Genomic DNA, 16,664 nt, shown 5'->3' on the forward strand with positions numbered 1-16,664 from the left:
CAGGTGAAATATGTAATCCCTTCAGCATGTTCTGGGTCTGCCCCGGGGCCTCCTGCCAGTGGGACATGTCTGAAACACCTCTAACGGGAGGCGCCCAGGAGGCATCCTGATCAGATGCCTGACTCACCTCAACTGATCCCTTTCAACACAAAGGAGCAGTGACTCTACTCCGAGCTCCTTATTTACCACAACAGTCCGGGGCAGTGTTCGCATCACTGCAGACGCTGCACGAAACCGCTGATCCATCTCACCCTCCATTCTACCCTCACTCGTGAACAAGACCCCGAGATACTTGAACTTCGTCACTTGGTACAGTCCACTATTTTCCAACAGAGAACCATGGCCATGACTAATAATTGTTTTTATTATTGATTAAACTTGTGATGATTTTCCGTGATTTTCAAATGTCAGACAGTAGTGGAAATTGTTCTAAATAAACACACTGATGTGTTCAAACAGTCTAAAACCAAACATTTATAATCACAGAGGACTAAAAATGCCAACAAATATTTTCATGTAAGATCAGAACCAGTGGATTTTTGGCATTTCTGCTTAAAAAATGAAAACAAATTGGACAATTCTACTGAAGCAAACACCTTTAGTAATAATATTTTATATTTTAAAAAGAGCTCCTTCTGTTCTGTTCCTCTTTGTTATATGATGAATGTTAATTTGTTGTTGTTGTTGATGTAAACTGCTGGGTTGATGCCCCTCTACGGCCCTGTCCAGCTCTCCTTGTGTAATGGGCGGTCTCCTGGTATCTCCTCAATGCTCTTGAGACTGTGCTGGGAGACACAGCAAACCTTCTTACGACCGCACATATGGATGCGTCATCTTGGAGGAGCTGGACTACCTGTGCAACCTGCAGGTACTGCCTCATGTTACCAGTAGTGACAAGGACACTAGCAGAAGACCAAACTAGAGAAGAATCAGTCAGGAAGGAGAAGGGGAGAGTAACTGTGTGTGGACACCACATGTAAAACCATTCCCCTTTTGGGGATTGTCTTGCTTTTGTCTCTTCATTGCACCTGTTGTCACTTTCATTTGTGATTAAGTGTTCCCTGATGATTTTTAATTTACTGTCATATGTGACAGAAAAGCAGGAAATCTTCATGTTTGAGGAGCTGATGTCAGAGAACATTTGGTATTTTTGCTTAAAATGTTAATGACACAGTCAATTATGAAAATAGCTGATTAATTTTCTAGATGACACATGTTGAGTTTTTAAATTGAACACACTGTAGGTAAGTTGGGGGGGGATTCACAGATCAGGTGTTACCAAAATACAAATTAAATCAAAATGAAGTGCAGTTGTAACAAATGGAAAGGGTCTCAGAACACTTTACATTCTTTATTTGCAATAAATAAAAAACACAATACAATATAACCAGAAAAATTACACAACACAGAATCAAAAACAAAACTCCTCTGCCAGCAGGAAGCTGAAGAAACAAAATACATCTTTCATTCATGATTTAAATAAGTGCTGTGCTCCTCTGCAGGAACGATTACTCCAAAGAAAAGGACGAGGCGCCCAGAAGAAGAAGAAATAAAAAAAGGTAAAACTCAATACCTGTTAGGTACAGTGTCATTATGAAAAGTGCATTTAAAAACTGAATTTTAAAATACAATCTTTACATAAAATGTTAAATCACCCACATAAATTCATTTAGTGAGAACACGTCTTGATGTGAGGTAGAACTGAAGGAGCAGATTTAAATAAACACTGAGGTGTTTGTAGTCAAAGTTAAAAGCTCGGTCAGTCGAACCTGCAACTCACATTTCAGTTTTCTAAGTGTTCAAAAATAAAGTCAGAAATGTTCTTGATTTTAAAATCAGGTTCAGACTGAAGACAAATGTTAGTTACTGTTAGTACGACACAGTCTTTACTGTTTAGCTGCCTGTCACATTAAAGGCTGGAGTACATTAAAAAACCCATGTCCACTGTTCATGCACACTGGCTCGAATGGATCACCTCCTGTAAGCCTGTCTCTTTAAAAAAATGAATAATAATCAAGTTCAAGTACATTGAAAGATTGGTTCAAATGAATTTGTCCATAACATTACAGAGTTAACATCGTCCCACTATATTGCTGCAACTCTTCTACAGCTAATGTCTGTATTGACGGAACATTGGTTGTTTGTGGTAAATAAAGATTTGCACAAATAACCCTCTTTATGCTCAGTCTGAAGATGCACACAGAGCCATGTGTTTTCAATAGTGAAAATGCCAGAACAGATACAGTAGGTATTCACCCGCAAAGCGTCACATCCTTTTACACTGAGAGGGAAAAACAGAGCTACCACGAGCTGCTGTGTGGCTCTCTGAATGTCAAATAAACTTAATCCAGAGTTAATGGGATAGTTCAGTTTTTTGAAGTGGAGTTGTGTGAGATACTTATCCATAGCTAGTATATTACAGTATATTACCTACAGTAGATGTCGGACTCCTGCCTGCTTCCCCAGTTTGGAGTGCCAGACAGGAAAATGAAGCTGTTATATCATTCTCTTCATTGAGAAAAGCAGTGATTTTACCTCTGTGAACACAGGAGCTGCTGATCAACTGCTGCTTCGATCAGTCAGTTAGTTTGTGTTACTGTGTGACTTTGGTGACTCCAAACTAACCCTTTTAAACGCCACTGTGTTAAGCGTGCTAAAATTACTGTTTTGTCAGGAGTCTGGTGCCTTTGATGAGGGTATAGATGGGGAACTGAAATTGTTAACTCTCCCGGAAAGAGCTGTCTTACTGAAAGGTGAATCGGTTAAAATACTCTCAATATAGCGTACACTTAAACTGATACTGACTGTGTTTTGGTGGGACTTTTTTAAGTGGCTAAAATATACATTATTGCTGACCCCTGTTGACAGCAGTCCACTGCTGAGGTTCTGTGTCGGACCCCAGCCTGCTTCTCCAAACTGGGGGCGTTCTGACTGACATCTACTGTAGGTAAAATACCTTTTATGGATAAGTATCTTATACAACTCCACTTCAAAGAAACTGAACTATTACTTTAAAGGGTATTTTTCAACTTGGACCTCATGTTCCTATGTTTTTGTTTCTAACTCACTAATGGGAACATTTTTTTAAACTGATCCAGTATTGAGTGACAGCAGCAGCCGAGCTGCAATGTCATCACTTGAGGCAGAGTTTCACCGTCGATTTAAATCTCCCAAAAATCGTTGTGTTTTTATTGCCACTGATAGTTATCATAAGTTAGTGTTGTTATGAGTGTCTGAAAAGATTACTGAAAGGACTCCTTCAAAGATAGACCTTTTTGTTAAAGTGAAAGATGCTCTTTGTTTAACCAGAAACAGCCCCCAAATCACGATTGTCTAACTTACAGGACTCCATTTAAATAGCCAGTAAAGCTGTAGTATACTGCTGTTATTGTAAGTTTAATTAATCATATCTTTAGTAAATGTAATAGTGTCTCTTATGTGAGTTTAAAAATTGAGCTTTCCCACCACATCCTCTAACTATGACTAGATACTGACTATCTATTGCAAAGTACTTTGTAAGATTTAGGAAGTAGTCTTGTGTCGTTGGACTTACTGAGCTGCTGACAGGAAAATAAAACAAGTACTTCTGCTCCCTGATGCTAGTTACGTCCAGAACAGGTGAAGTTCACTCTGATACGATCCGCTATTCTTTAAAAACTCCCAAAAATCTGCTGCAGTCTGATATTCAAGTGAAATGTGAACCATGATGATCCTCCACGTCGTGGCACATTGAACATCCAGTCTCCAGTCAGCATACAGAGAGAGCAGGGTTCAAAGGTCACATGCGGTGCGTTGCAGAGGGTGCCCGGAGCTCGTTGTCATGGCGCTTGAGTAGAGGATTCAGATCTGTCTCCAACTCCCTCTGCTTCTGTAATAAACCCTGAAAACACAAACACTGGTTTGTACCAAGAGGCAACTTCAGGGACTGAAGAGTGAAGCCAATGAACAAGTGCCAAAAACTGCAGTTCGTCTAATGTCCACTTGAGGCCGGCTTCAGAATCAAGTCAATCCCTGAGTCAATTTTTTCCAGACTTTGCAAACCACCCTGATGATGTCACAGCGATGTCATTAGGGTTATCTCATCTTTGGTTTGGACACAAAAAATTTGCAACAGAACACCTGCGTTATGGAAAAAAATGGAGGCGTGGAGTTTGAAGGATGTTGGTGTTCACTGTTCAAGGAGCGTCTAATGAAAATAATCCATCAAGTTGCATTATGGGAAATGTAGGATCCAGAGTTTAGAGATTGGCGCATGCTCAGGATTATATATGAAGATATCTCGGCCTCTACTGCTTCCATTTGACTATTGTTTTTTTTTTTAATATTCCATCGATGTGACAGTGTGTGTGTGCGTGTGTGTGTGTGTGTGTGTGTTACCTGCCGTAGCTGTGCCAGGCCTCTCAGGATCTCCTGCTGTCGGTGTGTTTGTGTGTTATGAAGCAGTTCAGGTTGGAGGAGTCGATGTGAGGGAGCAGGAGGAGACGCTGGAGGAGCTTTGAAGGAGGAGAAAGTATAGTTTACTCGCAGTATAATGAGCAGAAGTCACCAATGACAGACAGGTGTTACTCTGTTTTTCTTAATTGTTATTTAACTATTGTTACTGCATTGTCACTCTATTGTAAGTCTCAATCCTTAAGTTAATTATCAAAATAGTCAAATCCTGCATCCAGGTTTTTTTTACTCAAGTGTTATCAATAAAATGTACAGTTCCTGTCACAGAGTTTAATTATTCTGTGTTTATGTGTGTGTGTCTAACCTGTGTGTGTGCGTGGTGGGGGTGGGGTGTCAGCAGGCTCCAGTGGGTCCAAGTTGAAGACTTCATCAGTACGAACATAAGGAACAAACTCCACAGGTGGAGGTGAAGGGGTGGAAGAGGGCAGTGCCTGCTGACCCTGAAGTCTGTGTCTGACAGCAGGGACGGGAGGAGAGCGCCCCCTGGAGGAGATGACAACAAGAGACATCAAAACAGCGGAGTCAGCTCACTAAACACAAAACCACCTCACCATCAAAACAGCTGCTGACTGGACAGGTTTTTATTTGAACCTATAAAATAAATTATTACTAAAACGTTTGTCAGGTGTGAATCGGGAGTTTAACGGTAGACAGCTGCAGTCAGAGCTGCTCACCTGTCAGTGCTGATGGCTGCAGAGACACTGTGTCCTCTGGAAACACTCTCCACCTGGAACAATGCCGGTCAGACAGAAAAACTACTCAATGTTTGTCAGGAAGTTGGTTTGCAGTGCAGAAGTTAGTAAGGTTTGTGACCTCAAGAGCACGGTTAAGTTTTAGAATGAATAAAATTAAGACAGAGGCCCCTACCCTCTTGGTGGGACTGGGCTTGGTCTGTGTGGGGTTGGAGCACAGACGAGGTTCCTGTTGCTGAAGAGGAGGAGGGTCAGCCCTAGAGAGACGAGTCTTCTCCTGCAGAGCAAGGAGCTCAGCCTGCCTCTTTTGTCGACTCTCCTGTCTGTTCTTTTGCAGAGCAGCCGGGTAACGCTCCGAGGCGGGGACGAACCGACGGTTGGGCCTGGAGGAAAGAAGTTGCAGGTACAGGGAGGGATCATGGGAGAGATTTTGGATTTTTAAATTGGGCATTTTTAACTTTAGAGGGTTGAATAAGGAACTAGATTTGTTTACTGATCATCTAAATGTGAGACAGGTGTGTTTCTACCTCTGTGTGTTCCACTCCGGCCTCCTCTTGTCTCTCCTGCTCCGATCTGTCCTGGCAAACGCTTCATACGCGTCTCCTCTTCCACTACTTCCTACTCCTGGCAGACAGATGTTCTCCTTGCCTGTTCTCACCGCTCGGTTCCTGCCGTTTGGAGGTGCAGCAGACAGAGAGGGAGGCGGCTGGTACTGTGCAGAGACGTCAGGAGTCTGAACTCTGAGTGGGAGAGACGGAGCTGCTTCTATGGAGGGAAGGAAAAATGTGTAAGGATCTTCAACACTTAAAGAGCACATCACATCAAGCAATTAGATATTAAACCAGCAGCAGTAGTAGTAGTTGTGTCTGTGGTAGTGATAGCTGACTCACCTGTCTGTACAGCCGTGTCTCTGTATGAGGAGGCTGAGCTGCTGACCTCCTCCTCCACTGAACACTCACTCTGTTTGGTAACTGCTGAAGAAACACACCAACAGTTGGAGGAGTTGTCATTACAAACAACCTGGTCATCGGTGGTTCCATCAAAGAGACATTTTCCCTTTAAACTTCTGAAATGACTTTACTTTAATAACTGTTTGAGACTAAATAAGGTCAAACTCTCCAATATTTTAGAAAAAAATGCAAAGATTATATAAAAATCCAAAATATTTCTGCAATTTTGTGTCGCAGAACTTTTGTTTTTCTTCTTTTCTGTCCTATTAATCATCTCACAACCCTTTGGAAGGGCCCTACTTCTAAACTGGAAACCACTAGACTAACTAGCTAACTGTATATCTCTGTTTTTATCCGCTTATCCAGAGCTGGGCTGAGGGGGCAGCAGGCTGAGCAAGGTGCTCCAGACATCCCTCCCCCCAGCAACACATTTTCTAGCTCGTCCTGAGGCTCATCCTGAGGCATTCATAGGCCAGATGAGACATATATCATCCCTCCAGCATGTTCTGGGTCTGCCCTGAGGCCTCCTACCAGTTGGATGTTCCTTTCCATCCAACTGGTGGGTTAATTGTCTATAAAGTAGTAAAACACTAGCGGCACCTCAAGCAGCCACAACAGTCGTCTTATATAACAACTCTCCTGGTCCCAGTGTGCCCAGCAGAGACCGCATTTCCTCAGGAAATTAAAACAAGCATCCCTTCCCACCAGCATCCTCATAACATTCTACAGAAGTGTGGTTGAGAGCATTGTGACATATTGCATTTCCACCTGGTATACCAGCTGCAGTGTGTCAGATAAAAAGGCTCTGCAGAGGATGGTGAGGACAGCAGAGAGGATCGTTGGAGTGCCGCTACACTCCGTCCAGGAACTTTTTCAGAGGCATCATCAGGGATCATCAGAGGCATCATCAGGGATCCTTCACACCCTCTCCACAGGCACTTTGAAGTGGTGCCATCAGGCAGACGCTACCGCAGCGTCATATCTAGGACCAGTAGAGTGCCTAACAGCTTCCTCCCACAGGCTGTTGTGATGCTAAACTGCATCTCTCCATTCCATGCAGCTTAGACATACTGCACAGCACTGCACATGGTTACTTTAAATGCCAATTGTAACTTTTTATGAAAAAGGTCACTGCTGATGTGTGATGTGCAGGGTTTGTAAAAAACACCCGAAGGATGTTTTTGGGGTCAGTGTTTCATAGTGCAATTGTTTGGGTTTGTATTGCAGCACTATTGCAAATGCTCCACCCACCGCTGGGCTCCAGTGTCTCCGGATGTTTCCCGTCATCGCGGTCTTTCTTTGAATCCTCTGCTTGACGGCTCGACTGCACAGTGCAAATACACACAGAAGTCAAACACTGACACAACTGTGACTACAGCAAAATACAGTGAATTAACTTTTCCCCTCATCAGACAATGGATAACATTTCTGGTGAAGAGTTGTGCACTTTTTGTGTTTGTGTTTGTGTCCTGACCTTCTGCCTCTCCCTCAGTGTGTCCAGCTCGTACTGTCTCTCAAGCATCTCCCTCTCCAGCGCCACCCTCCTCTCTTCCTCCTCCTCCTCCTCTTTCCTTCTCGCCTCTTCTCGCTCCCTCTGCTGCCGCCGTTCCTCCATCTGGGCCTCGATCGCTCGCTAGGGAAGGAGACGTGAGGAGACAGTAAAATATTTAGGATGGTAAGCAATAAAACCTCGCTGTGTTGTTCTCCCCTCTACTCCTCCTCTTCCTCCTCCTACCTGCTGCTCCAGCTGTTTGAGCCTCCTCCTCTCCCTCTCTTCTATCTGGGCGGGGTCCAACAGGGCGGTCATGGTCCTCAGATAGCTGGACGAAACACAGGAGAACAATGGATGCTGAACACTTACTCAAATATATCTGGACTTCTTATTCACTAACCGTTTTGCAAGCCACAAAAATAATTCTCAAGTTTTGGCCATAACGTCTAGAGTCAGAGCTCAAGTGAAGTCCAGAAAGTTCCAGGTCATGTCCAAGTCCTAAACATGTGTTCTGAAGTCCCATACCAGTCAGAATACACCCTTTACTGAGTTAATGCCATTTTAAATCAGCTATAAGAGATATTTTTTCAATTATTTTTCAATATTATCGATGTGACGTGTACTGATGAACCTGCAAAGAATTACGACCTGAATCTGCAGCTCCCCTCAGCTTTACAGAGCTTTATGAATGAGTTCCAGCTCATTTGTTAGCTGTCCAACCCACGCCTGTTTTGGTTCTCTCTCACCGCTCTCAGAAATCTGTTATCTGAAATTACCAAATTGTTTTAACTTTGCCAAAAAAGATTTTGTTTTTCTAAAGGGTACCATCAGCTGAGTGAGAAAATGTGTTTCAGGGCCTTAAAGTTTTGCTTTATGTCAAAATTAGCGTGTAAGCATGGTTACAGTTGTAAGTGGAAACTGACCTGCTGTGGTCCAACTGGTGAATTCAACTTTAATGTCATCAACAGAAAATGATGTTTGATTTTGCAGGCACTTATCTATAAACTGTCAAAATATTTTTCTGTGCAGGGCTGCTCATACACTCATCGACCCTCTTACTTGGCTCTAGTTGGGTACCCGCTGGTTGTATCTATGCTGGCTCCCCCGACACTTTCTGCTCCACAGCTGCTGGTAGCCTCCCAGACCAGGGACAAACTGGACATGGGCTCCCACTCTCCTCGCTCGGAGCTGTTGGACAGGGCTGGAGGTGGAGCTGATGGAGCTGCAGTCAGGACTGGAGGCCGTCTCTGCAGAGAGTCAAAGTGTGTGGCCCAGAGCTCGTGGTCCTCCGTCTGCAGGCACACGTTCAAAAGTAAAGTAATAAACATGACACAGCAGATAATCACTAGTTCATGTGAAACACAGTAAAACATCAACATGTTGCGACTGTACCTGGCTCTGCAGCAGTTTCTCTCTTCTCCTGCGCTCAGTCGTCTCCTCTCTCTGTCGGTCCAGCTCCTCCAGCCAGCGTCTCCTCTGCTCCTCTTTCCTCTCAACACTCAGCATCTCCTCCATCGGGGTGACCTCCTTCAGAGACAACACCAGTCAGGAACATGTCATCCAGTGTAACAGCGTGGCTCATTGATGTGCTTTTAATAGTTAACATGCACCTCCGTAATCTGGTTACTGTCAGCTCTCTGCAGAATTCTGATTTCTCAAATGTCATATAAATAAGAAACCATTACTACAGTCTAGTTTTTGGGTTTAAAGAAAGGTTATCTAGTTTCAATTTATGCTGGAGAAATGTGAAATCTTTATCATGTTTCTGACAGCATTTTTAAATGTGAGCAGCCTGAAGGGATGAAAGAAAACAATCCTCTATCGGTGTGTTATTATGCTGTTATTTGGTGCCATTGTGGCTTGATCAAGTTTGTGTTCACCGGGATGAAGGATCAAACACAAAGGATTTCCTCCTTTGCGTTTGATCCTTCATCAGCATTCAGGTGCTTCTCAGTGTGACAAAGACTTTCACTATTTACCCCGAGTCTGAGGCTGGATCTGATGGCTGCAGGCTGATCTCTGTGGCTGACGGAGCTCTGCACTGAGAACAAGCTCTCTGTGTCCTCCTCAGCCTGAAACACACACACAAAGATTATGAAATATTCTATGAAAGGAAATATATTTCCAGTCCATCTCAATCTTGGATTTGGTCTTCTTCAGATGATATTAGTATTATATATTATAGATATTATCCTTTAGTTCAAATGACTACCTGATAAATTTAATTGAATATATCTGTAAATATGTTTTGTTATTGGTGTAAAATATGTAACACAACCTCCAGAAATGTTTTCCTCACATAAAAGTGCCTGTGCAGCTGTTAGTGGGGAAAAAAGAGACTAAGAAAAGTGCATTTGCATTTAGTGAGAACAATTCAACCAAATCTGTGTGAACACAGCAAATATAAATTAAATTTTCCTCTAATTTTTCTGACATTTTGTGCTAATTTGCTTTAACAGTTAGAAAGAGACAAACTTATCAGTGCCCCATTTCAGTGCGAGGAGCAGTTTGCTCTTCTTGTGTGTAAACAAAGCTGTCCGATGTTCCCATGGTGACAAAAAACTACCAACAAAGTGAAACTCTGGAGATTAAAAAGGGGAAATATCTGCCGTACCTGGAGTCTGCCAGGAGCCGAACGCTGCTGCTGCTGCTGCTTCAGTGCCACTTGCTCATCTAACACAAACGCACACAACACATAGGCAAGTAAAACATAATTTAGTTCTTCAGAAGTGCAGTAATAAAATGCTGCACCCAAACATTATTTTTATCTCCAACTGTATAATATTTGATTAATAATTCAGATGTGTCAGAGATAAGAGCAGTGAGCTCATCTACATTCCATCACCCTCACTAGCTCTGACTCCTTCCTCTCCAAAAACAGTGGGGAATTTGGGTACATAAAGAAAAGGCTTGTGTTTCGGTTGTGGTATGGATTATTTTTATGACCTTTTGGTTTTTGTTATTGTTCAATGGTGCCAGGTAAGTATGCTCTGTTCTTTCAACATTGGATTGTGTTGTTAATGTGCTAACTGGCTATCATCAAGACATCTTCTGGTTTCCCTTTTTGAATGATCAATACAGACATGGGTGCAGATCTGATGACAAGTTTGGGGGGGACACAATCAGTTGTGATTTTTTTTTAATTGCACGCGTGCAAATCATGCCCACAGAGCGCTTGAGATTGCCAGCATATTTCATGATTTCATAGAGGCTCATCACCATCACCAAGTCATTCAAAAAGCACTCCAAAGAGAATCATATGCTTACCTTTACTGTTTATTTCTCTTAAACAGCCAGTAGTACATGGAACCAGCCATCACCCTCCTTTTCACTGCTTCATTGTTAGTTAATGCTACTTCTAGTTTCAGGGTCTCTGGCATGTTATGTCCACTCACGTTCTCATCTCTCGCCTCTCACGGATTCCCATTTCTCCTCATCATCTTCCCTTTCTCCCAGTATATAGGACTACTGTATACATTTGTTCAATTTCAATCATTTAAGCTATTTAGAATTGGGGGGGACAATTTGTGTTTTTCAGAATTTGGGGGGGACATGTCCCCCCCGTGCCCCCCGGGATCTGCACCCATGAATACAGATGATTGCCGCCTGCTGTGTGGAGAGTTATTTCCTCTCACACAGTCGCAGAACGTACATGCTGCTTGGCTGTAAGCTGTAGTCTTTGCAGTGTGTTCATGTGCAACTTTTTTGGCCCGAGACACAGTGACGCAGTAGAGGGCTTTCATCGCTGCTAGTTCTCTGAGGTCAGTTTGGTGTTTTCTGGGCCTTAAAAGAATATCTGGCTCATTAGCAACTAGAGCAACTTAGTTCCACTTTCTTCACCAGCTTGTCTCTAACTTTGTCTGTTTGTTGTTTGGTGCTGCTGGAAACACTGAGACTGAAACAAACAAACAAATGTGTCGCAAAAACCAAAACTTAGAGCTAAAAGAGGCTAAAACAGTTTGTGAAGCTGGTGATGTGGCTTTGTCACTATAATGAGTATGAATATGCATTACAGGTGTGTGTGTGTGTGTGTGTGTGTGTGTGTGTGTGTATACCTAGTTCTCTCCTCCACTGAGCCTTCTTGGCGTCGATGGCTGCTCTGCTGTCTGACTGTCGCTCCTCCAGCCAGCTGAACGGACATCCAGACAACCTAAACGACAGCAGCCACATCCTGCTTTTAACTGACATTTTAAGGTACGCAGATTTCTAAAAACACATCTCCACACTATGGAAGCACAACAGACCTCCTCACCAGCAAACTGTCAGAATATATTTTTTTTTTTTTGCTTGATGAAGAAAAAAATTATAAATCTTAGTTTGTCCCCACATCATGTCTCTTGAGCAGAGTTTTTCAACCGGGGGTACGTGAACCCATGGGGTATTTCACAAAACCGCAGGGGGCTATGAGGGATTTTTTTTAATGTTAATGTAAAAAATTTAAATTATTAAAAAGTAACACGCACCCAGAATTATGACAAGGTGCTGATCACTGGCAGTTGACTTGATTATTGAAACAAGTGGCAACAACACTCTGGCTCCCTATGCACTTCTTTTATTTGGGCCTTCTTCAAGATCAACAATCAAGAAGAAGAACTTTACATTAACTGCTGTAAAAACTGTCAACTGCTGCGACAAACGTTCATGTTTATGTTCGTTTACTGTCACTGGGAAGCCAGTTTCAATATTAAAGGATAACATAAAATAAAGCAAATGGATTCTTAGTCGAACCGTTAAGTAGCACAGAGAGGAGTGAAAAAGATTGCAAAAACAGACCCTACAAAATACTGTCAGTGGGCTATCAGGTAGAATATGATTTAATGGGATTTACCTCACTTTATTCCACCTCTTTGTATAGGCTTTTTTCTTTCTATCTATCATAAAATGTTTAACGTTGGTTAGGGGGTACTTGGCTGAAAAAAATATTTCAAAGGGGGTTACTATTGAAAAAAGTTTTAAAACAACTGCTTCAGAGGACAGAACCAGAATGCAGCAGTAAAAAGATTTATCTCAAATGCATTTGTAAATCATTCTGAACACCAAACATCTTTTTTGAGGGCAGCAGTAGCTCAGTTCACAGGTACTATGGATATGGAGTGTGGACTGGTAGCTGGAGAGATGCCATTTCAGCAGCCCCCTCGCTCTGACAGCTTTCCATTTATTGCATCTATAGGTCCTGTGTGTGCATGTGTGTGCATATGACAACAGAGTGAAAGAAACACAGTGAAGACATGAAGAAGTTAAATATAGATCTGGTCCAATCCTCGGTATTGTGTGTGTCCTCTGACCCTGACCACAATTTGTATTTATGGTGATCTTAGAAAAGAAGAATGGCCTCACCGATAGGAAATTAAAGTGTCCAAATGTCCTGTACATTTATTATTATCATCAGCTAAATAAATATTGATTTATGTCTTTTAATTCAAAGGAAATTTGTGCAAATGTCCTTTACAAAAGCCTGTTGATGCATGCTCCCCACCTTTTATCTTTATCCTGTGATCTTTCAGTTGTTTCAGCTCCTCCTCCCCCTCTGTCTTCCTCTTTCATCTCTCCGCCTCCTCCTTCACCCTCGCCTCCTCCTCCTCCTTTATTCATTGAGGAGCCAGATTTTGAGCCGGCTTGATTTCCTAACAGAGAAAAAGACAAAAACTTGTAAATTATATTGACAAGGAGGGAAAGTCTAATGTCTGTGCTTTAGTCACTACCACTGTTAACACTACCATCACTACCAGCACCCCGGGTCCTGGGGTCCTCTGGTGGGTGTGGGCCATTGCTGGAGGTGTGGACTGTGCTCAGGAGCTTCTGTAGCTGTTCACTGGTCAGACACACCATGCCATCCTTCAGTCCCGCGTCCCCACTGGCCACTGTGTCTTTTAGTCCCACTTTTCCACTGGCTCGTGTCTCTCTGTTCTGAGGCTGTCCTGTTTTCCCATTGGCTCTCAAGGAGCCAACAGTAGTGCTGTGTTTGTGTCTGTCTGACTTCACCTGCACACAAACACGCACAGGCAGAGGAGATAAATGTATATTAGAAGAAGAAGGGTCCAGAGTAAAGCAAAGAAATGAGATGGAGCATGAAACTTACCTTCGCTACAACTTTGACGCTGCCCCCTTTGTGATTCTCATGTGTCTTAGATGATGTCAGAGTGGAGCTCCTCCCCCCAGCAGTGGTGGTGGCGTTAGAGGTGGAGGAGACCGCTGCTCCTCCTGCCTTGCTCTTGGTTTCTCTGTGCCTCCCTGCCAGCTGCCGGGCTGGACGCTCCTCTCCCTGCACCCCCTCCACACAGGACGGCTGCCTGGAGCTCAGGATGTTAGCCGCTCTGGGCCTGCAGGACAGCTGCTGGGATTGAGTTAAATTAAATCAGACAAGATAAAACCACAAAACACCAGGAGAATTTTATCTTTTTTTTCCTGTCCGCTTTATTGTCCATTATAAACATAAACCTGCGCTGTGTGCTGTGATATGTAGACACCCAGGTGCTTAAGGATGTAAAGACGATTCCTACCTTTGCTGGATTCTTCTCAACACCTGCAGTGACAGAAAGACGCGACAGTGAGCAGCCATGAATATTATGCCACACACGTTTGTTCATATTCACTATACTACTGTAGGTCTGAAATAAGGCAATGCAAAAACTGAAATGTGCAAAAAGCCTTTTTTTTTTTTTTTTTTTACAAAAGCAGTATGCAAATTACATATAAGTAATATGAAACAATTAGCACCATTAAACATTTAATTTTAAGAAAATATCACTGTGTCACTGAATTAGTTTAATTTTAAAACAGTTGACTAAAGTCAAAACCATTGTTTCAAAATTAATTTTATGTAATTTAACTAACTTATCATCTTATAATTTCTGCAAAGGTACCTTTAATACATATTTTCTACTGAAGGTAAGGACCTAATAAGAAAAGCAAATGAGTGAGTGAAAACTTTAAAGCAGAGGGGTCTCACCATGACTGAGTAAAATCAACTTCGGTTTTCCATTTTCAAGCTCAAACAGCAGGCCGTCCCTGTTTACAAAAAGGGGGAATATCAGAGCAAACAGCAAAGTACACACTCTGTTAATGCTTTCAACTGTCTTGTGTTTTTTTTGTTTGTGTTTTAATGCTGTCTTGCTGCAAAAATAATTTCCTGAGTTAGTGCTGGATCCAGCAGTGAGAGCGTCCTGTAACTGATCTGTTTTAACTTCATCAGATATATGACAAAATTGTGGTAAATTAATAAATATTCCAGCAGTAAGCGAGTAAGTTCTGTCTTTCTTTTTTTAATTGTGATTTCCTTTGAAGCAACTGCCTCATTGCAGACTCATGTCTCAGTCATTTGGGCGCAAAGACACATATTTGCCTGCCTTCGGTCTTAATCACCAAACATTACACTAGTTACTTTAAAATAAAGAGTTTGTAGACCTTGTCTTTGTGACACTGAGATACTGAAATAGTAAACAATGTATCACGTTGCCAAGTAATAACATTACTGAGTGCAGCATGGTGCAGCATGGTGCAGCACAGCAGAACTCACACAATGGGTGAACACACCAGCTGCTAGCTCTCACTCAACACTGCCTGCCTACTGCGCGCGCACACACACACACACACACACACACACACACACACACACACACACACCCTTACCTGCACTTTATACACACTCATATACCCATACATTTCATACCACTGTCTGTATCATAACTCAATATTTTTTTATATGACTTGCACTTACAGCTGCACTATATATTTTATACTTATACCTGCACTGCCTACTACAACTTCTATGTTCATACTAAATATATCTATCCATCTATATGTGTTCACACTGCTCATACACATCCAGTGTTTACATATGTACTGAATATTCTATATGTATTCTATACACCACTGTTTATTCTGTATATCACACTGCACTGTACTTTCTTGCAATTCATTTTAGATGCTAAACTGCATTTTGTTGTCTCATTACCTGTTCTCTGTGCAATGACAACAAAGTATAATGACATAAATTTGACTCTAAACACAGACAATGTTTAATAACGTTACAGATTTTCAGTCATTAACGTTACTCTGCTTTCTTGCTTGGCCTGTTTCACATGAACTGACTATAGCTAATCGTTCTTGTTTGCAGTAACATAAGCTCATTATTATTTGACTGATTTTGTCCTCATTTCTTGTAGATTGATTACAGCGAACAGCAGAAGCTCTGTGGGTTAAAGGCTGAACCACAGCGGACATATATTATATATTATTTGCACTGAGCGCATTTGATTAGTTATGTTACTGTTTGCAAGCTATAAAATAATCCCCGAGCATTTCACTGCGACACATGTCGGTCAGTATGTTAGCTTAGCTAGCTACTGGTCATTTGGAAAAAGCACAGACTCACCCGAGATTCATGCCGACAGAAAATATACGTTACACCGTGAACGAGACGGAAGCGCGTTTACCGACAATCTTATGAAATCAGAAACAAACGGTTCGTAAATGTTAACGTTTTAATAAAAGAGCTCCTGTCCAGCTCTGGGCTGACCCCACTGCCTCTCACTCTCCACTTCCTGGTTGGTAAATTGTGTACGTTGGTTGCTGACAACGACCAAGAACAGCTTTACTGATTGGCCAATTCATTTTCACTGTGAAACTGAGAGCCAATCAAGTTCCTTCATTGGTCGTTTACGTTAGATGATGTTTCGTTTGTGGTAGCTGAGCATTTATTTGAAACGACGGAACAAACGAGCCAAAATGAAACTGCTCGCCTTCTTACGTCACTTTTACTTATGGTTACATACTTAACGATCACTGCAGCTGATACACTTATATACTCTAACTTTTTTACTATATCAAGAAACTATTAAATTACATTTTTATGTGGAGACAGCACCCAGATACAGTGTAGTGTATTAGTCTTGTCAAAAAGGTCAGTGAAGGCAACCGTCAGAAAAATACATTGAGAAACTGGGCTTGTGGGTATATGGTTTACTATTTAATCAATAATTGATACTTTGGACACACCAATAAAGTCTATCGATCAATTTCTATCAACATGCAGTTTGAGGTTATTTGCAATAGTATTGTCATTAGAATTTACAAGGT

At 42.0% G+C, this 16,664-nt stretch overlaps 1 protein-coding gene across 4 annotated transcripts; it reads right to left on the minus strand.

Annotated features, from left to right (window-relative positions):
• Nucleotides 1–1,338: 1,338 nt before the first annotated feature.
• On the minus strand, nt 1,339–16,127 carry ccdc66 (coiled-coil domain containing 66). 4 transcript variants are annotated; one of them, XM_049581246.1, is made up of 21 exons: nt 15,961–16,127; nt 14,536–14,594; nt 14,087–14,109; nt 13,666–13,917; nt 13,304–13,568; nt 13,063–13,210; nt 11,642–11,736; nt 10,201–10,259; nt 9,566–9,658; nt 8,979–9,113; nt 8,646–8,878; nt 7,830–7,914; nt 7,569–7,727; nt 7,346–7,418; nt 6,035–6,118; nt 5,672–5,909; nt 5,320–5,527; nt 5,127–5,179; nt 4,757–4,935; nt 4,378–4,493; nt 1,339–3,880 (listed from the first exon to the last, which is right to left on the minus strand). In XM_049581246.1, the coding sequence occupies exons 1-21, from the start codon at nt 15,969–15,971 to the stop codon at nt 3,779–3,781; spliced, it is 2,670 nt and encodes an 889-aa protein (XP_049437203.1). In that variant the 5' UTR covers nt 15,972–16,127; the 3' UTR covers nt 1,339–3,778. The 4 variants fall into 4 exon arrangements, with proteins under 4 accessions (XP_049437203.1, XP_049437219.1, XP_049437211.1 ...); XM_049581262.1 differs by having other exon boundaries at nt 13,313–13,568; nt 13,666–13,920; XM_049581254.1 differs by having other exon boundaries at nt 6,035–6,115; nt 13,666–13,920.
• Nucleotides 16,128–16,664: the final 537 nt, after the last annotated feature.

Source organism: Epinephelus fuscoguttatus, linkage group LG1, assembly GCF_011397635.1.
Source record: "Epinephelus fuscoguttatus linkage group LG1, E.fuscoguttatus.final_Chr_v1".
NCBI lineage: Eukaryota > Metazoa > Chordata > Actinopteri > Perciformes > Serranidae > Epinephelus > Epinephelus fuscoguttatus.